Source organism: Canis lupus, chromosome 16 (assembly GCF_003254725.2).
Source record: "Canis lupus dingo isolate Sandy chromosome 16, ASM325472v2, whole genome shotgun sequence".
Taxonomy (NCBI): domain Eukaryota; kingdom Metazoa; phylum Chordata; class Mammalia; order Carnivora; family Canidae; genus Canis; species Canis lupus.
In genome coordinates, this window is record NC_064258.1 from 14302740 (window position 1) to 14325101 (window position 22362).

A 22362-nucleotide genomic window follows, 5' to 3' on the forward strand; every position below is an offset into this window, starting at 1 on the left:
AGCTGTTCCTTGGAGTCTGGGGAATAGCAGTGCCATTAGCTTTCTAAAATTAAATTTTCCCAAGAAAGTTAGTAGAGCATAGAAGAGATGAACTCCTGGATAAAAATGAATTTGCCTCCATGCCAACATCTACCACAAACTATTCCTATACTGACGTAGGCTCTGTGGTAGGGGTTTTAAATCAGACTTCTGTCGAAACACTCAAGGTTCTGAAAATGGACTCAGCAATCTTTGAATTCCCCCTGAAATCAGGACAGTGACCTCTACCTATTACCTTATCACAAATTTCCTCTGAAATGTCAAGATTGAGTTTTCTGCACATGTAGGAAGTTCATGACTCTGAACATAACTCCTAAAGGTCCCCATGACAACTCCCTCAAGAACTGCCATAAAAGAATCTCATTAAATTCATGCATTTTGGCTCCAGACCATGCCTTCCCATAGCCACATTATACACACCTGTTACCCTGAGGCACTGGTGGGGGAGGACGGAGGTGGAGCACCATCCAGACAACTCCCAGAACACTCAATGCTATTCAACTTACACCTTCCTTACTACACAATCCTCATAACAGAATCTCCTCATTCCAACCTTCTCACATGGATACCCTTTATGCATGAAGAGAATGAGCTGAGGGCTTTTGTTCCCCAGGGTTACTTCAAGGCCGGCAACACCACAGACTTCATTCTCATTGAAAACACAAATCATGGGATCCCTGGGTGGCACAGCAGTTTGGCGCCTGCCTTTGGCCCAGGGCGCGATCCTGGAGACTGAGGATCGAATCCCACGTCAGGCTCCCGGTGCATGGAGCCTGCTTCTCCCTCTGCCTGTGTCTCTGCCTCTCTCTCTCTCTCCCTGTGTGACTATCATAAAAAAAAAGAAAAAAGAAAAAGGAAACACAAATCATATGGGAATAATATCCTTTAATTTTAGGACACTATAACACAGTGTGCAACGCAAGAAGGAAACTCAGAAAAATCTTAGTTCCAATCTGAACGCTGTCAATTAATATGTGTTTGACATTGAGAACCCTAAAGTTACCTTGGCAAAAACATTCTCTGACCTGAAAATGGAACTGATAATAGGAATATGTGAGCACTGAATGAGAAAATACATGTAAGACAGCACATCCCTAGTAAATAGTGTAAAATATATTGTTGTATTCTTTTAAAGATTTTATTTATTCATGAGACAGAGAGAGAGAGGCAGAGACATAGGCAGAAGGAGACTCAGGCCCCTTGCAGGGAGCCCAATGCGATGCAGGACTCGATCCCAGGACCCCGAGATCACTCCCTGAGCCAAAGTCAGATGCTCAACTGCTGAGCCACCGAGGTGTCCCTATTGTTTATTTTTATTAATAGACTATTATTTTTATTAATAGACAATTAGTTAATAGTCTGATGCTTCAACTTCCACAAGCATTTTTTTAATGTAATCCTAGATAATATAGCAGAGGCCAGAGTCACAGCTCTTAGTAGTTAGTAGATACTGAATTTTAGCATAATGACAGTTTGATGATACAGGCAGGGAGCCAAGACTGAGTTACGTAGCCATCTATAGGCTATGGGATGACAAAGCAAATGGGGACTGCGAATGTTTGCAAGATATCTTAAGGATACTAAGAATATAAATCTTCATTCATGTTCCGTGCGACCCTCAAAGTTATATAAGTACTCTACATTTCGTACTTTGTAAATGTCCAATCTTCCTTAACATTTTCAAATGCTTCAGGGTAAGACCCGCCCCTTAAAACACTCATTAGGTAGATTCACTGATTTTTATGATGAACTGTAATTTAACCAGGAATTTGCTACTCATATATAAAGAGTTAGTTTTCCTTTGAAAGGTAGAAAACATCACAACTTTTGTCTGCCTTTCTCCCTCCGGGCCTGATTTAATCATGGTATGTTGCTTTAATTTATTTCAAGCAATTGTAAATGTGGATGTGGGATTCTACTTGACCATAACCTACATATAATATATTTCTGACTACTCTCCAAAAGGATTTCTTTGAACTGGCCCTTGTTTTATGAACGGACTTTAGTGTGACTTCATGGCACAAAAGACTATTCCTCTTCTTTACAATGCCAGCACCTAAAAGAGTCTAACCTGGGTTGTTTACAATAAATGTTTTTAAACAAACAAATGAGTGAAATGCAAGAAAGCTGAATTCCTCTGGGACTATGCATGGCCCTTTAGCCCAGTTTGACATCATCTGAGCCACTCCATAGCTGTTTTTCTCTTTGTGAGCCCTAGGTAACCCCTGATGGAGTTGTCCATTTCTGTCCTTTTTCCATCCAGCTCTCCAAGATCTGGAGGTAAATCTATGCAGGATGATGCTCCTTCACATCTTAGCTCTAGGGGGATCTGCACAGAGAGAAAAGAACATACAAATGGTAGACGTCCCTACCAGGAAAGTATGTAAACCATTTTAGGACCGCCTGTTCTTCAATTAAATCACAGTGAACCAGAAACATTGACCACACCACATCCTTTCATCAGCTGTCAAGCTGGGCCTTATTTAGATATAATTATATCCAAGAGCTTTCTTTAACAACTTCCTAGAAATTGCTGCAATTTACCCTGGGACATTTTCAAGCTGCCACTGCACAATAATCTATCTAAAAACACATCCAAAGAGGCCTCTTTGCATTGAGCAGTGAAACCAAATTGAATCAAAGCTTCTGAACAGAGATTTAAAGTGGATTTCTGACACCTGCTGTGTTCACACAGCACTCTTAGAATTCAGTTGTCTCCTGCCTGGAGTAGAGAGAACAATGCTTCAGAAATTTGAAAAAAAAAAAAAAAAGATATAAAGGAATTTTTGAATTTGGGACCAAAGATAAACCAAGATTACATTAGCAGCAATCATGAGCTCCCAGGGTCCAACATGTTTTTCTAGAGAAAGTACTTTTTTTAAAGGTTGTTAATTGTTTTTCAATAGAAGTTGTTGGGGTGCCTGGGTGGCTCAGGTGGTTAAGCATCTGACTCTTGATTTCGGCTCAGGTCATGATCTCAGGATCCTGAGATAGAGCCTGGTATGGGGTTCCACACTTAGCAGGGAGTCTGCTTCTCTCCCTCTCTCTGCCCCCCACCCCACTCGCACTCTCTCTCCAAAATAAATAAATAAATCTTAAAAAAAAAATTCTCTCCCTCACCTCTTGTGGTCTCTCTCTCTCTCTCTCTCTCTCTCTCTCTCTCTCTCTCAAAAAAAAAAATAGATTAAGTTGAGTAAGTTCTTAAGACATCCATTTGTGAGGTGGTTAATATAATATGTCATAATGGCAAATTATTTGAGACAGCTATCCCTCCGGATCTCCAACAAGATAATGGAATTACAGCATTACAGAGTCAGGAGAAAACTGAGATGTTCACTAATTCACTGTTAGCTATTCCATCTGATTGTATATTGTGTCTCTGATTGCAGCCATGGCTGCTCCATCTCTGCTTGACCCTCACCAAGTGTGGAAGGTGAAGGATAGAAGTGCTCTATTCTTTGTTTAGACTATTCTAAGCATTTGTAAATTCTTCCCAAAGAAATTATATCTCTTTCCATAATTTATTGACTTCTCTTCTACTATTTGGGTTGGAATTGGGTTTTAAGTCACTGGGATAATCAACCACAGACACTAATGGCAAAGGAATGTAAACTTTAAGCACCAGGCCTAGACACATATCAAAGAAACTATTTGCTGACTTAATGGCTAATAGATTAAAAATAGATTTTAAGTACCAAATATCAGAGAACTTTTATGCAACTGGTAGAAACAGATATTTTTAAAGTTTTCTGGAGATCTTCAAATACATATTGAGATGTACATTTTCATGCTTTCTATTGGAATAAATTTTTTTAATTCTGAAATTGTGATAAATGAATATGCAGTGGAGTGAAATTAGCATGTCGTATTACAGACTATTTCTTCAGCTGGGTGTCAGGCTCCTGGAATGCAAAGGAGAAGCAAAGACAAAGAACTAGTAGTTGCTTCACTTGGTGGCACTATAAGCAGCTCAGCAAGTATAGCAGTTTTATTTCGCTTTAATGGAAAAGAACCCACTAGCCTTGGTCAATTTTTCAAGTTCTCCGACCATCCTCTTCTTTTTGTGATAGTGAATGTCATAACTGTCATTGCCTCAGTCATCAACTCTGAGACTTGTATGTGGAATCATCCCATGTGTACATAACATTACAACTTCTGAGTACAAGAGTCACAGATGTATGTTTTTTAAGTCAAAGACCCCCAAACGTTCCTCTATATAAGAACACACTGTCCCTTTATCTTCTCCTTTCCCTTTATCCACGGTCACTAAATCCATCTCTCCGTCCTCACTCAAATCCCCCCTTCAGTAGGATTCCTCCCTCTGGTTAACTCCTGGAGTACTTTTCTCTGGATTTCTGTTCAAAATACTCTTCTGATTTTCCACCTGCTCCTCCTTTCCCTCCCTTGCAACTCATCCTCCTTTATTTGTTTTTAAGATTTTATTTATTTATTCATGAGAGACACACAGAAACATAGGCAGAGACAGAAGCAGGCTCCCTGCAGGAGCCCGATGCAGGACTCAATCCCTGGACCCTGGGATTATTCCCTGAGCCGAAGGCAGATGCTCAATCGCTGAGCCACTTGGGCGTCCCAATTCATCCTCTTTTAAATAGTGTTCAAATATGTATGCTTCTCTACCCCCTCCAGTAGCACCTCCCCTCCCCCAGACCAAGCTACTATCATCTCGCACCTAGACTGACTGCCATAGATGGCGCAGTCAGTGTGAAATGTAAATGTGATCATGACATGGTAATGCTTCACCCCCATTAAATCATGAGCTCTTCAAGGACAGGATGCCAGCTACATCTTATCCAGCAGTAAGATGCTGCTTCCTACATGGACTTACTAATTTTGAAGTGAGAACCAGTTTTCATGACAACTACATTCTTCATCCTACCTAATCATGTGTGCTATGTAATGTGCATCACTAACCAATCAACAGAAATTGGTTCAAGGGAAAATTCAATTCCCATTACTAAACTAACAAACAAAAAACAATCTCAATATTCATGCTACCCTCACAGATGGGGTTGATTCTCTGGTTTATCTCTGGTTAATAGGAATGGAGAAAAATGTCCACTTGTAATTAGATACCACCTACAGATTTAAATCTCCTGAGAGTTTCCTGCCCTAATAGTTGCTGAATTGGCAACTAGGGATGACAACTTCTCAGAAAACTTTATAGGAGTTTCAGACCTTAGGTCCCCAATTATACTCTTTTTATGTTGTTTTATGTTTAAAGAGTATAGGAGCTGGACAAATATCATGATGAAAGGCAAAGGAAGCAAATACCCCTGGGAAATCTAGAGGGATGGAATTAAAGGTAGAGGGTGCATGCATTTTTGTAGAATCCTGCAAATTCTAACTGCTGAATGAAGAACAGTTAAGAACAGTTGGAATGGGAACAGGAACTCAAGGTTAGTCTTTCATCACACCAGGCAAGAATCATTTCTGCCTCATGAGATAAGTCTACTTGATAGAGGTGTCCTGGCTATTAAAAATGACTAAAAATTCTATCATAAAATACTAATATGGGCTACTTATAATAGCAGAGCCTGCAGTGGCTTGGAGAATTCTTTTGCTGCTCTGATTGTACAGAGGTCCATTAATTAGCTCCAGTGGAATAAGGAAGGAAACCCTGGGCCTGAACCAATGAGATATAACAGAATAATGTTACTCTCAAGACATCCAAATGGCTTTAGATATCATGTGCTCAGAAAGAAAGACATTTTTTTTCTCCAGGTTTCAATTTCTATGTATCAAACAAAAGGAAAACCAAGCATTCATTTGCTATTTAAATGCTAAAATCTTCCTTTGGGTTTGCAATCACAAGCTGTTGTAATATCCTGTTCTTCTTTGTAAATGATAAAGAAACTGTCTTTCTTTTGGAAGAGAGTATAGAGCAAGTGTTGGGATTTGTGTAGTTTAAAAAGTGTCCTTCTAGGGCACCTGGGTGGCTCAGTCAGTTATGTGTCCTACTCCTGATTTCGGCTCAGGTCATGATCTCGGTGTCATAAGATGGATCCCTGGGTTAGGCTCCATGCTCAGCGAAAAGCTACTGGAGATTCTCTCCCCCTTCTTCTGACCCCCATCCAATAAATAAATAAATCTTTAAAAATAAATAAATAAAAATTAAAAGTGTTCTTTTACAAAAGAAAATACTGTAGCCCTTCACACATATCATAAAGGAGTAAATTAGGCCAGAATTATTAGCATATTTGCTCACCTTATAGAAACCCTATACACTTTGATGAATCAAGTGGTGATATTTGATTGAGAGTAATATTTATTTAAAAAAAAAAACCCTAGAGGGGCACGGTGTCTCAGTTGGTCAAGTGTCTACGGTTGGCTCAGGTCATGACCTCAGGGTCCTGGGATAGAGCCCCACATTGGACTCCCTGCTCTACCAGAGAGTCTGCTTCTCCTTCTCTCTGCCCAGGCTCTCTCTCTGTCTCTCTAAAATAAATAAATAAATAAATAAATAAATAAATAAATAAATAAATAAATAAATTTTTAAAAATAAATATCTTTTTTTTAATAAAAACCTACAGTACATGTCATCTAAAAATGTTTAACACTTATTTCATCTCTGATACTATAGGAAAAATTGAGAATTTTTTAAAGTAAAAATAACCAACAAAGCAGAAGCCAAAAATGTGTAAGACAATAATGGTGTAAAGATAAACATGGCCATCTTAATAAGGTAGAGAAATGCAACCTCACTTAATTTGAGAAAGGATTGAACATATTACCAGATGTGCTCCTACTGGAAACTATAGGGCAAAGGAAATAGCTCTGCACCCCTAGGAAACAAGCTCAGTAAGAAGAAGATTCCATATTTGGTTTACATCAAGGAAATAAAAAAGTACGTATTGGCCTAACAGTAAACGGCATTACATAAGAAACACTTCCTTAAATGGTTTCAGCTTTCTATATAAAACATTTTAAGAAAGGACACATATACTTTCTTAAAATCTAGGTATTCAGAAAATTTGTGAAACCATTACTCATATTAAATAATTAGTATTTTACCATGTTACATTTGACTCATGTTCCCCTCCAGGTTGACAATGGCTTGCAAGATCTGGAATACTCAGTGGTGCTGCATCTGGCCCTAGGGAGGAGAGGACACCACTTGTTTCCTATTCATCCACCTATAGCTGGGGGAAAGCTACGTCCTCCACTCATAGCACAGATAGGCTCCCACCAGCTCATGCTTCCTCGTCAGAGATCCATGAACAAATCAGAGTCCCCAAACCTGACTCCTCTTTCCAAGTCAGTAAATGTAGCCAATTAGGTAGAAACTGTTATTGCCACTCTCTAAACCCTAATCTAATGACCAAGGGAATCTTTTTATATCATTCTTTTGTTGGTGTCAAAAAATGGAAAGAACAAAGACACCTTCATAGAACAGTACTTGCAAAAATCATATAATTCTTTTTTTTAAGATTTTATTTATTCACTCATGAGAGACACACAGAGAGAGAGAGAGAGAGAGAGAGAGAGAGAGAGAGAGAGAGAGGCAGAAACACAGGCAGAGGGAGAAGCAGGCTCCATGCAGGGAGCCCAATGTGGGACTCGATCCCAGGTCTCCAGGATCACACCCTGGACCGAAGGCAGATGCTGAACTACCCGGGCTGCCCCAAATCATATAATTCTATCATTACAACTACTAATCAACAAAAATTTAAAAACAAATGCAAAATTTGATAGTAAACTTGAGGAAAAAAAAGTTCCTTAAGATATACTTTTAGTGGTAGACTAATAAATTGCTTGGATGGTCAAGAGCAAACACAAATTAGTCAAAATACTAACTAGTTACCAAAACTAAAAAGAAAATAATGGAGGAGAGAAGGAAAACAATGGGTTCTGCTGAGAATGCCATGATAGAATATGAATATAAATCAGGGTACTTTTGCTTAGGTACATTTCCCTTTCTCATTTCTCTTACCGTATTACAGAGCAAGCCTCTACCAAAGGCAGTATTTTAACATTTCATAAGCCAAGAACCTCTCATCAAGGAAACATTTAATTGTTTTACTTTGCCTGAGCAACAAAATATCATCAGACCAAAAGATTTATGTCCCAATTAGAGACATAAATCACCTCTCCTGAGAGCCAAAGGAGAGGCTACATGATAAAGAAAAAGTACAATTCTCTCTAATACAAAGCTGAAAACTTCGGCCTTTTGTTCCATTTATAATCCTTCCAACATCACTTTCATTTCAGTCAAATATCTGAGCTCCAACTTTGGAACTTGCTGAATTCATTTTTAGAATTTCATTTTCTAACACAAAATGTGATGAGTTCTGGGGATTAATTAAGTGTAGCATCAACAAGGATTTTCTCTTTCTGCCTTTAACCATGTACTTCCTTTTCATTTCCTGTAAGTGTTTCAGGGCATTATGACAGATCGGGAAGCTAAACCACATTGGTATAATTAAATTAAAATTCTACAAATAAAGTGTGCACTGCAGCTTATTACTACCTCAGCAAAGCAATCCAAACTAACAACCTGTTGGAATGCTCCAAACAAACATCTAGATTTCTTTGTTACTGATATATTCCTCTGACTTATGATGGAATATGGTATCAGTTATCATTGTAATACTGGAGTAAATCTGCAATGCTTCTCTTTTCTCTCTGAATGCAGCAAATCCATTAATAACACTGCAGATTGTGGTTTATCTAAGATAAAAATAACTACTTTCCAGAAGGGTTTTTTTTTTCCTACATAGAGAGTCCATTTGTAAATAGATCTTTTGTTCACAAACACTAGCAAAATTACTCCCTTCCCTTTGCATTTATAGTCTGTATTTCTTTTTTTTAATAATAAATTTATTTTTTATTGGTGTTCAATTTCTATTGTTGCTTTTATTACAGTAATACCTTAGAAATTCATACATGAATAAAAATTTAAAGTTCATTTTGTTTGACCACCTTATTTTATAGAAATAGGATTTGGGTCCAGAGAGGTCAACAACAACCCTACTGCACCCAAATACCAAGAGTCTGCTATAAATAAAAGAGCAATATTCTTTAGCCTTTCTTATACCTTTTAATAAAAAAGATTTTAAAGAATTAAACCATTAATACAAGTCACATACTCAAAGTTCAGTCTTCACACAGTTGGTGATAGGAAAAGAAACAAAACTAAAATTCAGTCCAATTTATCTAGTATGAGGCTGGATTGTGTCATCACCTCCCCTCCCTTGTCCCCCCCCCCCCCCCCAATTCATATGCTCTTAACTCCAGTACCTCAGAATGTAAGTGTATTTAAAGATAGGATCTTTAAGGAGGAATGGAGTTAAAATGAAGTCATATGGGTGGACCCTAATCCAATTGGCCTGGTGTCCTTATAAAAAGAGATTAGGACAGACACACACACACAGAGGGAAGACCACCTGCAGACACAGGAAAACAACTACCAACTATAAGTCAAGGAGAGAGGACTCAGGAGAAACCAACCCTGTCAACCCCTTGATCTCAGACCTCTAGCCTTCAGGCTGTGAGGAAATATATTTCTGTTGTTTGAACCACTCAGTCTGTGGTAGTTTGTTACAGCAGCCCAAGCAAACTACACAAATACCTACTACAGAGAATCACTACATTTTATTTTCATCCTACAACTACTGATTATGAAAAGATCACACAAAGAGAAGAATGAGAGGCGTCTGATTTTTCATTTTCCAAAATTCCTACCTGGCTTGGAAATCTAATCTCTGCTGGTTTGATGTCACTGTTTAGGATATTCAGACCTTAATTTCTACTTCTCCTAAAAGTCAAGGTACATAGAATAATCATATAAATAATACATATTTGTATTGTGTTTATTGAACTAATTTATTTCCAAAGTCATTTTTTATTTGGAATTCTTAAAATTTATTTTGATTAAATAAACAAAGAAATTAATAAATTTTCCTCCTCCTTTGTCTTGCCCAGTGGGCCTGGTGCACACACTGTACCTGAACCCTTCTACAAACTCTCCCCATGGCTCTGAAGCTGATTTGTGCAATCACCTCCTCAGGCCCTACACCTCAAGCCAACACCTGGGTATATATTCCCTTCAGTTCTGAAGTGACCTTTTACTTTATAAGAAGTGCTGACTCGTAAGTGTAAGACTGTTTCTACACCTACGCAGACATGAATAATTCATCTCCAAAAATAAATTTTAAAAGCAACAAGATACAATTTTAAATGTTGAGGGAGTCCTAAATGTATTATGCCTTACATAACTGTACCAGAGGCTGCCATCTGTGTTTACCTTTGCTAAGAGAAGAACATAGGCCTCATTCGTCCACCATAGTCGTGGGCATGACCCTTCCTGAGGTGCCATGTTCACAGACCAAACACCATTACTAACAGTTCTACAAGACTCTCCGGGTTCTTTAGCTGTACTAGAACTTATTTTTAATTGGGGCTTGTCATTCTGACATTTTTCTTATAATAACACTGGAGCTGCAAGCCTATAATACTAAGGAGTCACACATTTGAAACACGCAAAACTGAATTCTAAGTTAATATTTCCAAGTTTTCTTTAAAAAGGAAGAAGTTAACATAGTGTGACTGAATAAAATGCATAAATCATATACACAAAAATAAACACGCACACACAGGAAAATGATCAGAAGTTATATCAACAGTGGCATTTAGGGTCTTAAATGCCCTCTCCACAGCAGAAAACTTTACCACTTCCTGGCATATACTCTTAGTTAGGTTCTTAATATTTCTTTTTCTCAATCTTGTCATTGATGTAATGGGAATAATGACAATTGCTACCACAGTTATCAAGACATTAAATTTGATCACAAGTCAAGGTGCTTATTAGCATAATACCAGACACACATTACCTTTCTAGCTAAATGAAAAAAATCCACTTGGGTTCTTACTGACAGCAAGGAGAAATATCAATTAAATGTACTAAGGTAATATGGGGCCTAGCCTCCCTGACCAGTTTTAGGATAAAGGATGACCCTGTCATGTCCCAGGGTAAGTCTTGCCTACCTCAAGTCTTAGATCCCTTTGGGGCAGACCTTCATATAGTCAAGGGTGATGCCCTGGATTTTACCATAACAGAACTTTGGAGATGATAGAAATCCAGGGGAACAACTGCATTTCTATTTTAATATTTGAAAAAATGAAATGCAAAGAGATTAACACTGGTCAATGTCAGACAAACAAAAGCAGAGCTCCCCTGAATATTCAAAATGGCAAGATGTTACAGGGCAGTGCTACTGAATAAGGAGGAAGACACTCCAGTTAGAGACCTCCTGTGTCTGTTCCTAATGTCCCTCTTCTGACCATCTGAGTGGGAATAAAAGTGCAAGTGGAGTGAGGAAATTCTTGGGGGAACATTGCGGAGCACAGGAAATAAAACCACTATCATCTAAGCTGCAGCCTGGGCTCAAGTTTGAAAAGCAGTATGAGATGAAGCTCAAGTAACTCTTACTTTTCCTTGGAATTCTCAATTTGGCTTATCTGTTTTACACAACCAGGAGAGAGGATACCACTGGCAGAAAGGACACCAAATATTTTGACATTATGAAAGTTCAAGAAACCGGACAATAGAATGCAAAATCACCAGGAAGATAACCCAGAAAATGTGAGAGTGGGATTAAGAGAAAAGAAAGAAGATGGATTAGCAGTTTCCTCTGCTCAGTGGTTCAGAGAACAAATAGTTTTGTATTCCAGAAAGCCTGAAGCTAACTCTAATGCCTCCCTATCTCACTCTGAGATGCAGTAAATGACATTTTTTTTTCTGTTCTGTGGATGTAGCAATTCTCTCCTGTCCTTTTTAAAATATGAACTTTAATTTTTCTCCCTTTATAGAAGTAATGCGTGTTCACTAAAATCATTCAGAAAATAACAGAAAGCCTCTAAAATACTACCCATGATCCTGTCACTCAGAGATAATAATCACTCTAAGATCCAATAACAGTGAAAGCCTTAACAATAAATATATTCATAATTTCTTGAATGCTTAGGCACTTTTGTTATCCTCACAATTGATTTTGAGATCTAGAAACTCTGACCTAAAAATTGTAATCTGTGAATCAGAATCAGGACAGATTTCCACCCCAGACATGAAGCACTCTTCTGGAGGCTCAAGTGGTGCAGGAGTGCTTTTTATCCTGAGGTTCTCAAGAAGGTTTCTGTGTTATCCACCTTTAGCTTTATTCATTCTCAGGCAAAGTATATCTGATAGATCTTCTGGGCTACTTTAGAGGTAACCCTCACAGTTTGCAGAAATGTACGTGTAAGTTTCTACTTTGGCAATGTTTTTACTACTCCCAGACAGTGTAGTTTGTAGTAAAGTGGAGTTTATAGAAAGAAAAAAGGGAAAAGAGAAAGGGTCTGAATAAAGCACATCAAGTCTTATTTTCTAACTATAGGGCCAATATTAAATAAATGGAATAAACAGACTCTTTACACCACATTAGACAAATTCATAAAAATGTTAACAAAAAATTTAATGTCACTAGTTGGAGAATAGACTTTTAGAAAGCACTTCAAAGATCAACTAGTTCACTTTGCCGGCCGGCATGCAAATGTTAAACTACCTATGACCAGTTTGTGTTTTCTTCAGTCATGAAGACTGGAGACTCTTGGCTTTATCCGAGTAGTTTCCCAACAATAAAATTCTTAAACTCAACCCAAAACAGAACCTGTCTAAAAAAAGACATCAAAAATATTTCTCTTTCTCTTACTAAAACTCCCCCTCTTCTTGGAACAAAAATCAATTTACTTTCATCTTTTACCATGAAGACTTCATTTATTGAAACCACTTTTAGAATGCTGAATCATATTCAGCTTGTAGTCAAACATGACAATTTTTGCTTTTTCATGGATCTGTGTCCAACTCTGCCTTCCCCAAGGTAACAAGCAAATCCACACAACTTAGCAGTGGGAAATATCTTGTTTATGTTTAAATTGTACCTGTTGTGCAAAATGGCATATTATGTTTTACATATGTTGATTGTAGTTCAAGAAATATAGTAGTTTCTCTGCAGATTTGTTTTGCGGAGTTTAGCTATGGTACAGTGGTAGAGAAGGGGATACAGTAATATAGCACTCTGCTTTTAGAAAGCAGTAGAGAATTCTAGTTCTGAGTAAGGTAAGTAAACATACACCATTCTTTCTCTATAAATGCAGTTATAAATCTGGACAGGATTCATAAAGCAGCTATTTGAGAATCTGGAAAGTAAATGACAACAGCAGATTAGAGAAGATCAGAATATAAAATCCCATCAAATGGTGGTGAACTCTCCCTTCCTTTTCCTGCCAATAAACTTGGTGTGGACTCCAGGCAGCACAAAGCCTGAAATGAACATCAAATGTAGGTAGAGAAAGCTCCAAGAAAGACCTTGAGCTCTGGCTTCAGGAAAAGAAAGGGGCTCTGAATGCTCAGAAAAATTTATATATATTCTCTCCTTACCATTTTCTTACACCTCAGCATTCACCCTGGCAGCAGCATTGATAAGGTGCTTAAAATTATAATGGAAGAGAGCTTTCCTCTCTGATAAAAGGAGCAGGAATCCCAAGAGGATGGGATAAATCAACATTGCTTTTATTCATCCTCTTTCACTGCTTAGTCCTGCACATGAACAAAGTTGCAGGAAGTATTCAGTAGAGCAAGATAACTAAAACCTTAACTTTCTGGCTGGAAGACCAAAAAAAAGGAGACTTAGAGAATAGCAAAGTACTGGGATCACGCCCTCCGCCAAAGGCAGGCACTCAACCATTGAGCCATCCAGGCATCCCAGTTTCTTGGCAAATTCTAAAAAACATTAGAGGGCAGCCTGGGTGGCTCAGCGGTTTGGCACCACCTTCAGCCCAGAGTGTGATCCTGGAGTCCGGGGATCGAGTCCCACGTCGGGCTCCCTGCACGGAGCCTGCTTCTCCCTCTGCCTGTGTCTCTGCCTCTCTCTCTCTATCTTCCATGAATGAATGAATGAATGAATGAATGAATAAATAAATCTATCTTTAAAAAAATTTAAATTAGATTAAAAAACATTTAGAGGACAAATAATTCCTAGTCCCCTAATCTTTTTCAGATGTCCTAATAAAGGACTTTAACAAATAAATCTACAACTAACAATCATACTTTATGGTGAAAAAAAATGGAATGATTTCCCCCTAATATTGGAAGCAGAGCAAGGATATCCACTGCAATCACTTTTATTCAGCATCGTACTAGAAATTCTAGCTAGTGCAATAAGGGAACAAGAGAAAAAAATGAAAAGCATATGGATTGGGAAGAAAGAAAACCACTCCTATTCACAGATGACAAGTGTGACCATGTAAAAAATCCCAAGGATGCAACCAAACTTCTAGAACTAAAAAGTGACTTCTCATAAGACCATAGGACACAAGGTCAACACATGAAAATCCATTGTAGTTTTATATACCGGTAACCAAAATGTAAAACCAACACATATCTAACACAGGCACATACCTAACAAAATATGTACAAGATCTCTATGTTGAAAACTACAAAACAATGATGCACAAAATAAACAAATGGAGATACAATACAGTATTCATGGACTGGAAGTCTCATCAGAGTAAAGATGTCTACATTCCCCAAACTGATCTACAGACTCAACACAGTTCCAAAGTTCTAGTAGAATTTTTGGAGATACAGTAAAGTTTATTTTAAAATTTATGTGTAGGACACCTGGGTGGCTCAGTGGTTGAGCATCTGCCTTTGTCCCAGGTTGTGATCGGGAGTCCTGGGATCGAGTCCCAATGTCGGGCTCCCCGCAGAGAGCCTGTTTCTCCCTCTGCCTATGTCTCTGCCTCTCTCTGTGCCTCTCATGAATAAATAAATAAAATCTTAAAAGATAAATTTTATATGGAAAAGTAAAGGGACTTGAGTAGCCAAGACAATTTTTAAAATATGGAATAAAGTGGAAAAATAACACAATTAGATTTTAAGACTTACATAAAAGTCCAATAACCAGAATAACATGACATTGACAAAGACACAAATAGATCAATGAAAAAGAACAGAAAGTGCAGAAATCAATGTCTATCCATCCTTATATATCCATAGCCTCCATATATACATCCAATTGATTTTTGATAAAGATGTAAAGGCAATTCAATAGGAAAAATCAGTCTTTCTAACAAATGGTGCTGCAACTATTGAACATCTATACACAAAGTGAAATAAAACATTAGCCAAAAGCTCACATCTTATACAAAAATTAACTCAAATCATAGAACTGAATGCAAAATGTAAAAAAAACAAAACTATATAACCACTAGAAGAAAGCAAAGGCGAAAATATTTTATTACCTGATATTAAACCAAAAATTCTTAGATATAACACCAAACACACATACACACACATATATATATAGGAAAATTTGATAAGTTGGATTGTGTAAAGAGAAAGAGAAGAAAAGATACATGCTGAGGGGAAAACATTTGCAAAACACATCTCTAACAAAGGACTTGGATCCAGAATATATGACTCTCAAAACTCAAGAGGAAAAGAACAAATAGCCCAATTAAAAAATATGCAAAAAGGGATGCCTGGGTGGCTCAGAGGTTGAGCATCTGCCTTTGGCACAGGGTGTGATCCCAGGGTCCTGGGATCAAGTCCTGCATCGGGCTCCCTGCATGGAGCCTGCTTCTCCCTCTGCCTGTGTCTCTGCTTCTCTGTGTTTGTGTGTGTGTGTGTCTCATGAATAAATAGATAAAATCTTTAAAAAAATGCAAAAGACTTGAGCAAATGCTTTATCGAGTAGTATATAATGGATGGCAAATAATGAAAAGACACTCATTAGAATGATTAAATGATTAAAATCTTAAAGTGCTGGCAATACCAAGTGCTGGCAGGGATGTGGAGCAACTGAAACTCCCTCTCTCCTACTGCTGGTAGAAATGCAAAATTTGCACTCTAGAAAATAGTTTGTCGATTTCTTATGAAGTTAAACATACACTTACCGTATGACCCAGGAATTCCCTTCCTAGGTGTTTAACCTAGAGAAATGTAAATTTATATTTACACAAAACTTGTTCATCGACGTTACAGCAGCACTATTCATAACTGCCTAGAACTGAAAATGAACCAGATGTCCTTCAACAAGTAAATGGATAAATAAATGGAAGCATCCATCCATATAGTAGAATACTACTCAGCACTACTCAGCAATAAAAAGGAACACGTGACTGATACATGCAACAACTGATAAATCTTGAAGACATTACACTGAAAGAAGTCAAGTGCAAAGGGTTACATATTGTATGATTCCATTTATGTGGCAATCTCAAAAATATAAAACTATAGTGATTGGTGGTTGCCAGAGTTTGGAAGGAGAGATGCAGGAATTAGGCAGATTTCTGTTGGTAGTAGAGCAGTTCTGTATCTTGATTAGGGTGCTGGTTTTATGAATCTATACCTGCCTTAAAATCCCAACTGTATACCAAAAAAGTCCATTTTTGTATGTTAATTTTAAATACTAAAAGAAAATAAAAAATAAAAACAGGGATGCCTGAGTGGCTCAGCAGTTGAGCGCCTGCCTTTGGCTCGGGATGTGATTGCAGGGTCCTGGATCGAGTCCCATGTCAGTCTCCCACAGGGAGCCTGCTTTTCCCTCTGCCTGTGTGTCTGCCTCTCTCTGTGTCTCTCGTGAATAAATAAATAAAACCTTTAAAACAAATAAATAAGTAAATAATAAAAAATAAAAACAAATGTAATAAATACATAGTCATTTACATGGAAAAACAACCAGAATATGTACATGGATGCTTATCAGATGGCATTGTCATTTTATTATAAGCAACAAACTATGTCTATCCCTGGAATGTTGATTTCTATAAGACAAAAACCTTAGCTTTATAATCTTGGTATCTCCAGTATCCCACAGAACCCCTGGTATTTAAAGAAGGCACTCAATACTTTTTGAAAGATAAAAAATTGACGAAAATTAAGTATAAATGGTTTACATTATTTCATTTTGGTGGAGAACAGATACAAAATGGAATTTAATAAGCAGTTAGTGAAGGATAAAAGTTCTAGAAAGATAACTTACAATTACATACCTTTGTGCTATTTTTGGCTGAACAGGAGCTGGTAGTTGGAATATTTAGCATAAATATTCATGAATTTATAAAATTTATAACATTCATGAATTTATAAAATTCAGTGTGCATATGTGTCCCTCAGCGAGGACTTTACTATGAAGTCACTTAATTATAAGAAATTTTTAAATTGAGGTATTGCTCAATAATTCATTAAGCTACATGCATGAGATTTGTGGTAAAATTCTCCATTTGTTTTGTTTTGTTCTACTGCATAAAGCACTAAATACTTTTGAATAAAACTCAGGATTCATACATGATCATATGTGATCAAAAATAAAATTTCAGGGTTCTTTGTAAAAAGGTGAAATTTTCCACATGCACAGATATTAATAGTATGTTCCAATTCCTAATTACACTGCTACTACTATAAACTGCTCAAAAAAAAAAAGTTTTTAGAAAGCTAAAGAGAAAGACCATGTGCGTCGCTTTAGAAACCCAACATTTACCATCAAACAGTAGAAAGGGAGGCTTCTCTCCAGAAAAGATCATAGAAGAGTTTTTCTGAGCAGAGAATGGCTGACCAAGGGTCAAAAAAAAAAACCCAAATCAGACAACCTTAGTTCAAAATACTGGGGTCTTCACTTTCATGAGGACCAAAGCAACATCAATGCATATATTAAGTGCTGCTGAAAATAGCAAATAGCAGCATGAGAGTGGGTCAAAACTGTTAACCAATGACATAATATATAAAGACAATATCTGTTCTAGGGTTTTTCTCCAGGCTCCTTGACAGTGTTTTCTTATGTTTTTTTTTAAAATAGTCTAATTTAATAAAGCTTATTTCATTAATACTTTAGAGACATATAAATATAAAATCTATAATATATAATATTTACTATATCATATATAGATATAAAATATTTTAGATCAACATTCAAGTTTAAAGTGGCCACACCTAGGTGTTTCCCTGTTACACCTTATCACAATATTGACAGTTTATCTTACTGTAGTATGCACACATGGAATCAATATAAAAGAGTCTCCTTTAAATTTTACAACCTAACACTTAAAACACAACCCAAACTTAAACTGTGATAGAAATGGGACAGATTCCACATGCATCTCTACTATTGATATTCTCAATTCTTTGAAATCTATCTATTAGCCCCTGAAAATTACTGAAAGCTACTCCTTGGACTCCTATTTATTAAAGAGGCTTTTTGTAGAATGTAGGATTTACACCAGAATAACCTCTAATTGAAAGTTAAATATTATTTTACTATTGATTTTCTCAACACTCAATTTTTTTAAATTAATTTTTTTAACATTTGATTGATTGATTGATTGAAGAGAGAGAGAGAGAGAGAGAGAGAGCACAAGGGCAGAAGGGCAAGGACACTCCCCGCTGAGCAGGGAGCCTGATGTGAGGCTCAATCCTAGAATCCTGGGATCATGACCTGAGCTGAAGGTTGATGCTTAACCAACTGAGCCACCAAGTGCCCTTGACTACTCAGTGTTAAGTTCCATGAAGGCAGATCTCTGTTGTGCTCACCTCTAGATTTCAAGGACAAAATGGTGGACACAGAACAACTACAAAGTAATGTTTTTGAAAAACAAAGAATGAATAAATGCATATCTATAAGACTAGGACTGAAAGTAGGATTATATGATTAAATTTTAGGGATCATTTTGGCATATTCCTAGATGACAGATACTGTACAGTTCAATGACATGTGTATTCTTTCACTCATTCATTCTGCCAACCAACGACTCTGTTTGGTTTCAGAATATTTTGGGTTAAGTTCTGTGTTCAGGGCCAGGGACACAAAAATTCCTAAGAAGATATGGTCAAGGATCTCAAGTAGCCTAAGTCTAGTGCACGACACATACACATATAGACCTAATGTAATTAATACCAGCCTATTAAACCTTGAGAACTATAATAAATATATCAATAGTGAGCTCTAGTAAGAACATAATTAATACAACAAGAATCAACAAAGAATTCCTTGAAAAGCCAATGATTCAACTAGGACTTAGAAAGACATAGATGAAAGGTGGCAAAACTGTAAATTGTTAAAGGTGTGAACTTTGAAGCCAACCATGTGAGTTTGCACCCCAGTCTACCACTTGCTGGCTGTGTGATCTGAGCAAGTTACTTAACCTCTTTGTGCATCAGATTCACCACAATACCATGGATAGGGGAGTAACTAGTTAAGTAGTTAATGTAAAGCACCTGTGACAGTACCTGAACCAGAACAAAAGCTAAGTATTTGTAAGATGAAGAAAGAGCAAGACAGATGTGACAACCTAAAAAGTTGCAAAATGCTTAAAAAAAAAAAATCACATTTTTTTTCCACCAGAGAAAAAATAAAAGCATAGAATACATTAAGTATAAATTATGAACCCTGGGTGAAGTGTGTTTTGCTAACTCAGAGCCAGTTTTTTCAGTCATTGATCTTTTATTACAATCCATGGATTCTCCACCCCCAATAATGCCCAGATGCATCTGCATTCACTCAGAACTCCACACGTGGGAGCCCCAGGTGGTGCAGCAGTTTAGCGCCTGCCTTTGGCCCAGGGCGCGATCCTGGAGACCCGGAATCGAATCCCATGTCGGGCTCCCGGTGCATGGAGCCTGCTTCTCCCTCTGCCTATGTCTCTGCCTCTCTCTCTCTCTCTCTCTCTCTCTGTGACTATCATAAATAAAAAAAAAAAAAAAAAACTTCACACGTAATTTTCGGAGTGGGTTCACAAATCAAGGATGGTAGGCACTCCTTCAACATCATCCCTGAGCTGCAGATAACAGAATGGTCTATGGCTGTTACAAACTTTCCAGAAGAACCAACAGCTTAGCATGGAATTTTATACAACCCCATGTAATTATGGGCCTTAAAGTAGTTAGCCAAAAATTTAAACCTGAAGCCTGAGAGCACTGAGACAAACAGGACACAAAGGACTGGACAGCTCCTTCTCAAATCACAGAGGGGTAAAGAAGGCAACCAGGGCTGGCAGGTCCTTGTCTGAGAAGCAGACGTGGGTGGGCAAAGGAGCAGGTAGGTGGTCCCCACCCCCCCACCCCCAGGAGGACATGAGGTTGCTGGCCAAAATGTAGAAATGGAGCGGCTTTGTACTCACGTGGTGAAGGAGCCAGGGGGAGCCGAGACTCTCCGCAGGTCGCCAGCGGACACCTGGTGCATACTAGAGGCAGCAGGGAATGAGCAGCGAAGACAGTCAGCACAACAGCGTGGACAGACAGGGAGCAAGCCAGGGGAGAGAAAGAGAGACATACACAGTTTAAACAGAAATTAAATGAGTGCATCACCACACAGTGAATGAAAAGAAAAGGAAAATCCAGCCAGCCACGGACATAATCCAAAAAGCCGGTGATTGCGATGAAGCCAACAGGACACACGGCAAGGGCCGACTCTCAGGTGAGCCACGGAGCGGACCGGAGCATGGGGCAGGGCGCGGGCAGGTGCGGCAGCAGTGCGGACACTGGGCAGGGCTACAGGTGGGAGGCATCGGCGTGCTCCTCTCTCGCTCCAGGTCATTTGGCACATCCAAGGAGAGGATGCGCACACACATGCATACAGGCACACACGCACTAGAGAGGGGTAGGCTAGCACAGTAAACTCATCTTTGAGGAAAGTCCAGGTAAACTTAATCCTTTAACATAGTCCTCCTAACTCCAGAACTCTGGAGGAAATTTGTGTCAAAAGACAACCATCGTGGAAAGATGGCTCAACAAAACCTTTGAAGATTCTGAAGGTAATACCAAGAAAGCCTAACTTCATCACAGTGATGCTGTAATTCCACTCATACTCTTGGTAGAAGAGGGAAGCCATAGACTTCTCTATTTTCTCTCTTCTTTTATAAAGAACCTTCAGTAGCTATTACAAAAGATGAAACATAAAATTTAAAAAACTAATTCCAAAATTTGTTGTCACATTTACATAATAGTTCTCTTCGCTCTCTCAGACCATTTGAAGAGCTTTTCTGTAACTGTAGTAGGCACAGCAGCCCCATTCCTCTTTTCTGCTGGGTATGTAAGTCCTTACACATAGTCACCTATGAATCAACTCCTTGTTTTCCTCAAAGGACTATCATTTACAACCAATAATGCTTCTGAGCAGCCAAGATGATGGAATCCAATTAACCGAGTTGCCCAATTCAAAGTTTGCCAACTAAAAATCTTGCCCCTGAATATTATGATCGCCTTTCACAGTGTAGTCTGAATTACCAGTGAACTCAGGATTTCAGCTTGCTTAAGATCTCCCCAACGGCCTGAGAAATTTTATATTTCTGATCTCTCTCAAAGGTGCTGTTCAAATAGGGTAATCAAATTTACCTGGGTACCATGTTACTAATATATAAATATGAACCTAGATAATTTCCTCTATTTCTTTTTGGGGGGTGATATTTTTTAGATCTATGTTATTTTGAATACGATCTCAGAGAAATGTATCTGATCCATGAGCAACCCACTTATTCAATACATAATCATGTCTTAGACATACTGGTAGACACTGAGGACCCTAAGAGGAATCTCTAAGCATGGAAGAGAGACACGTAAATTAAGAACTATATTATTCTTGATAAATGGTGTGATGAACATAACCTAGAACACTAACAGGAATAGATAGATTAGGGCTAATGGCTAGAAGTAGAAGTAGATAGATTAGGGAAAGTGATATTTCAATGGAGTCTTAAACTTGAGCAAGAGTTAACAGACAAAAAGGCTGGAAGAGCGACAGAAGTGCAAAAGTATGAGGATGCACAAGGCAGTCCACTGCCCCAGAATAGCAATGATTTCTGGAGTGAAAGATGAGGATGATGGAGGCAATGATCAAAAGGTCCACAAAGCTAAGGAATATAAGTTTGACCTTTCTAGAAAGATCCTTGTAATTAGTCTATTGGAAAAAGCATTGTGTGAAGGGCAGTGACACTGGAAGCAAGGAATCATGAGCATAGTTTAGTGATGCTGTGGTGAGGTAACTTATATGGCCTTTGAACAGAGGCTGTAACACTAGCAGAGGGGGTAGATGTTGTGAGTTAAAAACATGGGAAATAGGGGTGGCTGGGTGGGTCAGTGGTTGAGTGTCTGACTCTTGGGTTCAATTTGGGTCATCATCTCAGGGTCGTGGGATCAAACCCCATATCTTGTGATATGGGGTGCACACTCAGTGGGAGGTCTGCTTGAAGATTCTCTCCCTCTGCCCCTCCCCTGCCTTCTAAAATAAATAAATAAACCTTTGCCAAAAGAAAAAAGAAAAAAAAAAAAGAGAG

General features: G+C 38.1%; 1 protein-coding gene across 1 annotated transcript in view; it reads right to left on the reverse strand.

Annotated features, from left to right (window-relative positions):
* Nucleotides 1-22362, reverse strand: part of DGKI (diacylglycerol kinase iota) — a 428861-nt gene that overhangs the window by 131706 nt on the left and 274793 nt on the right. The window contains 1 exon segment of the mRNA XM_049094866.1: nucleotides 20212-20274. Coding sequence (XP_048950823.1) covers nucleotides 20212-20274 — 63 coding nt within the window.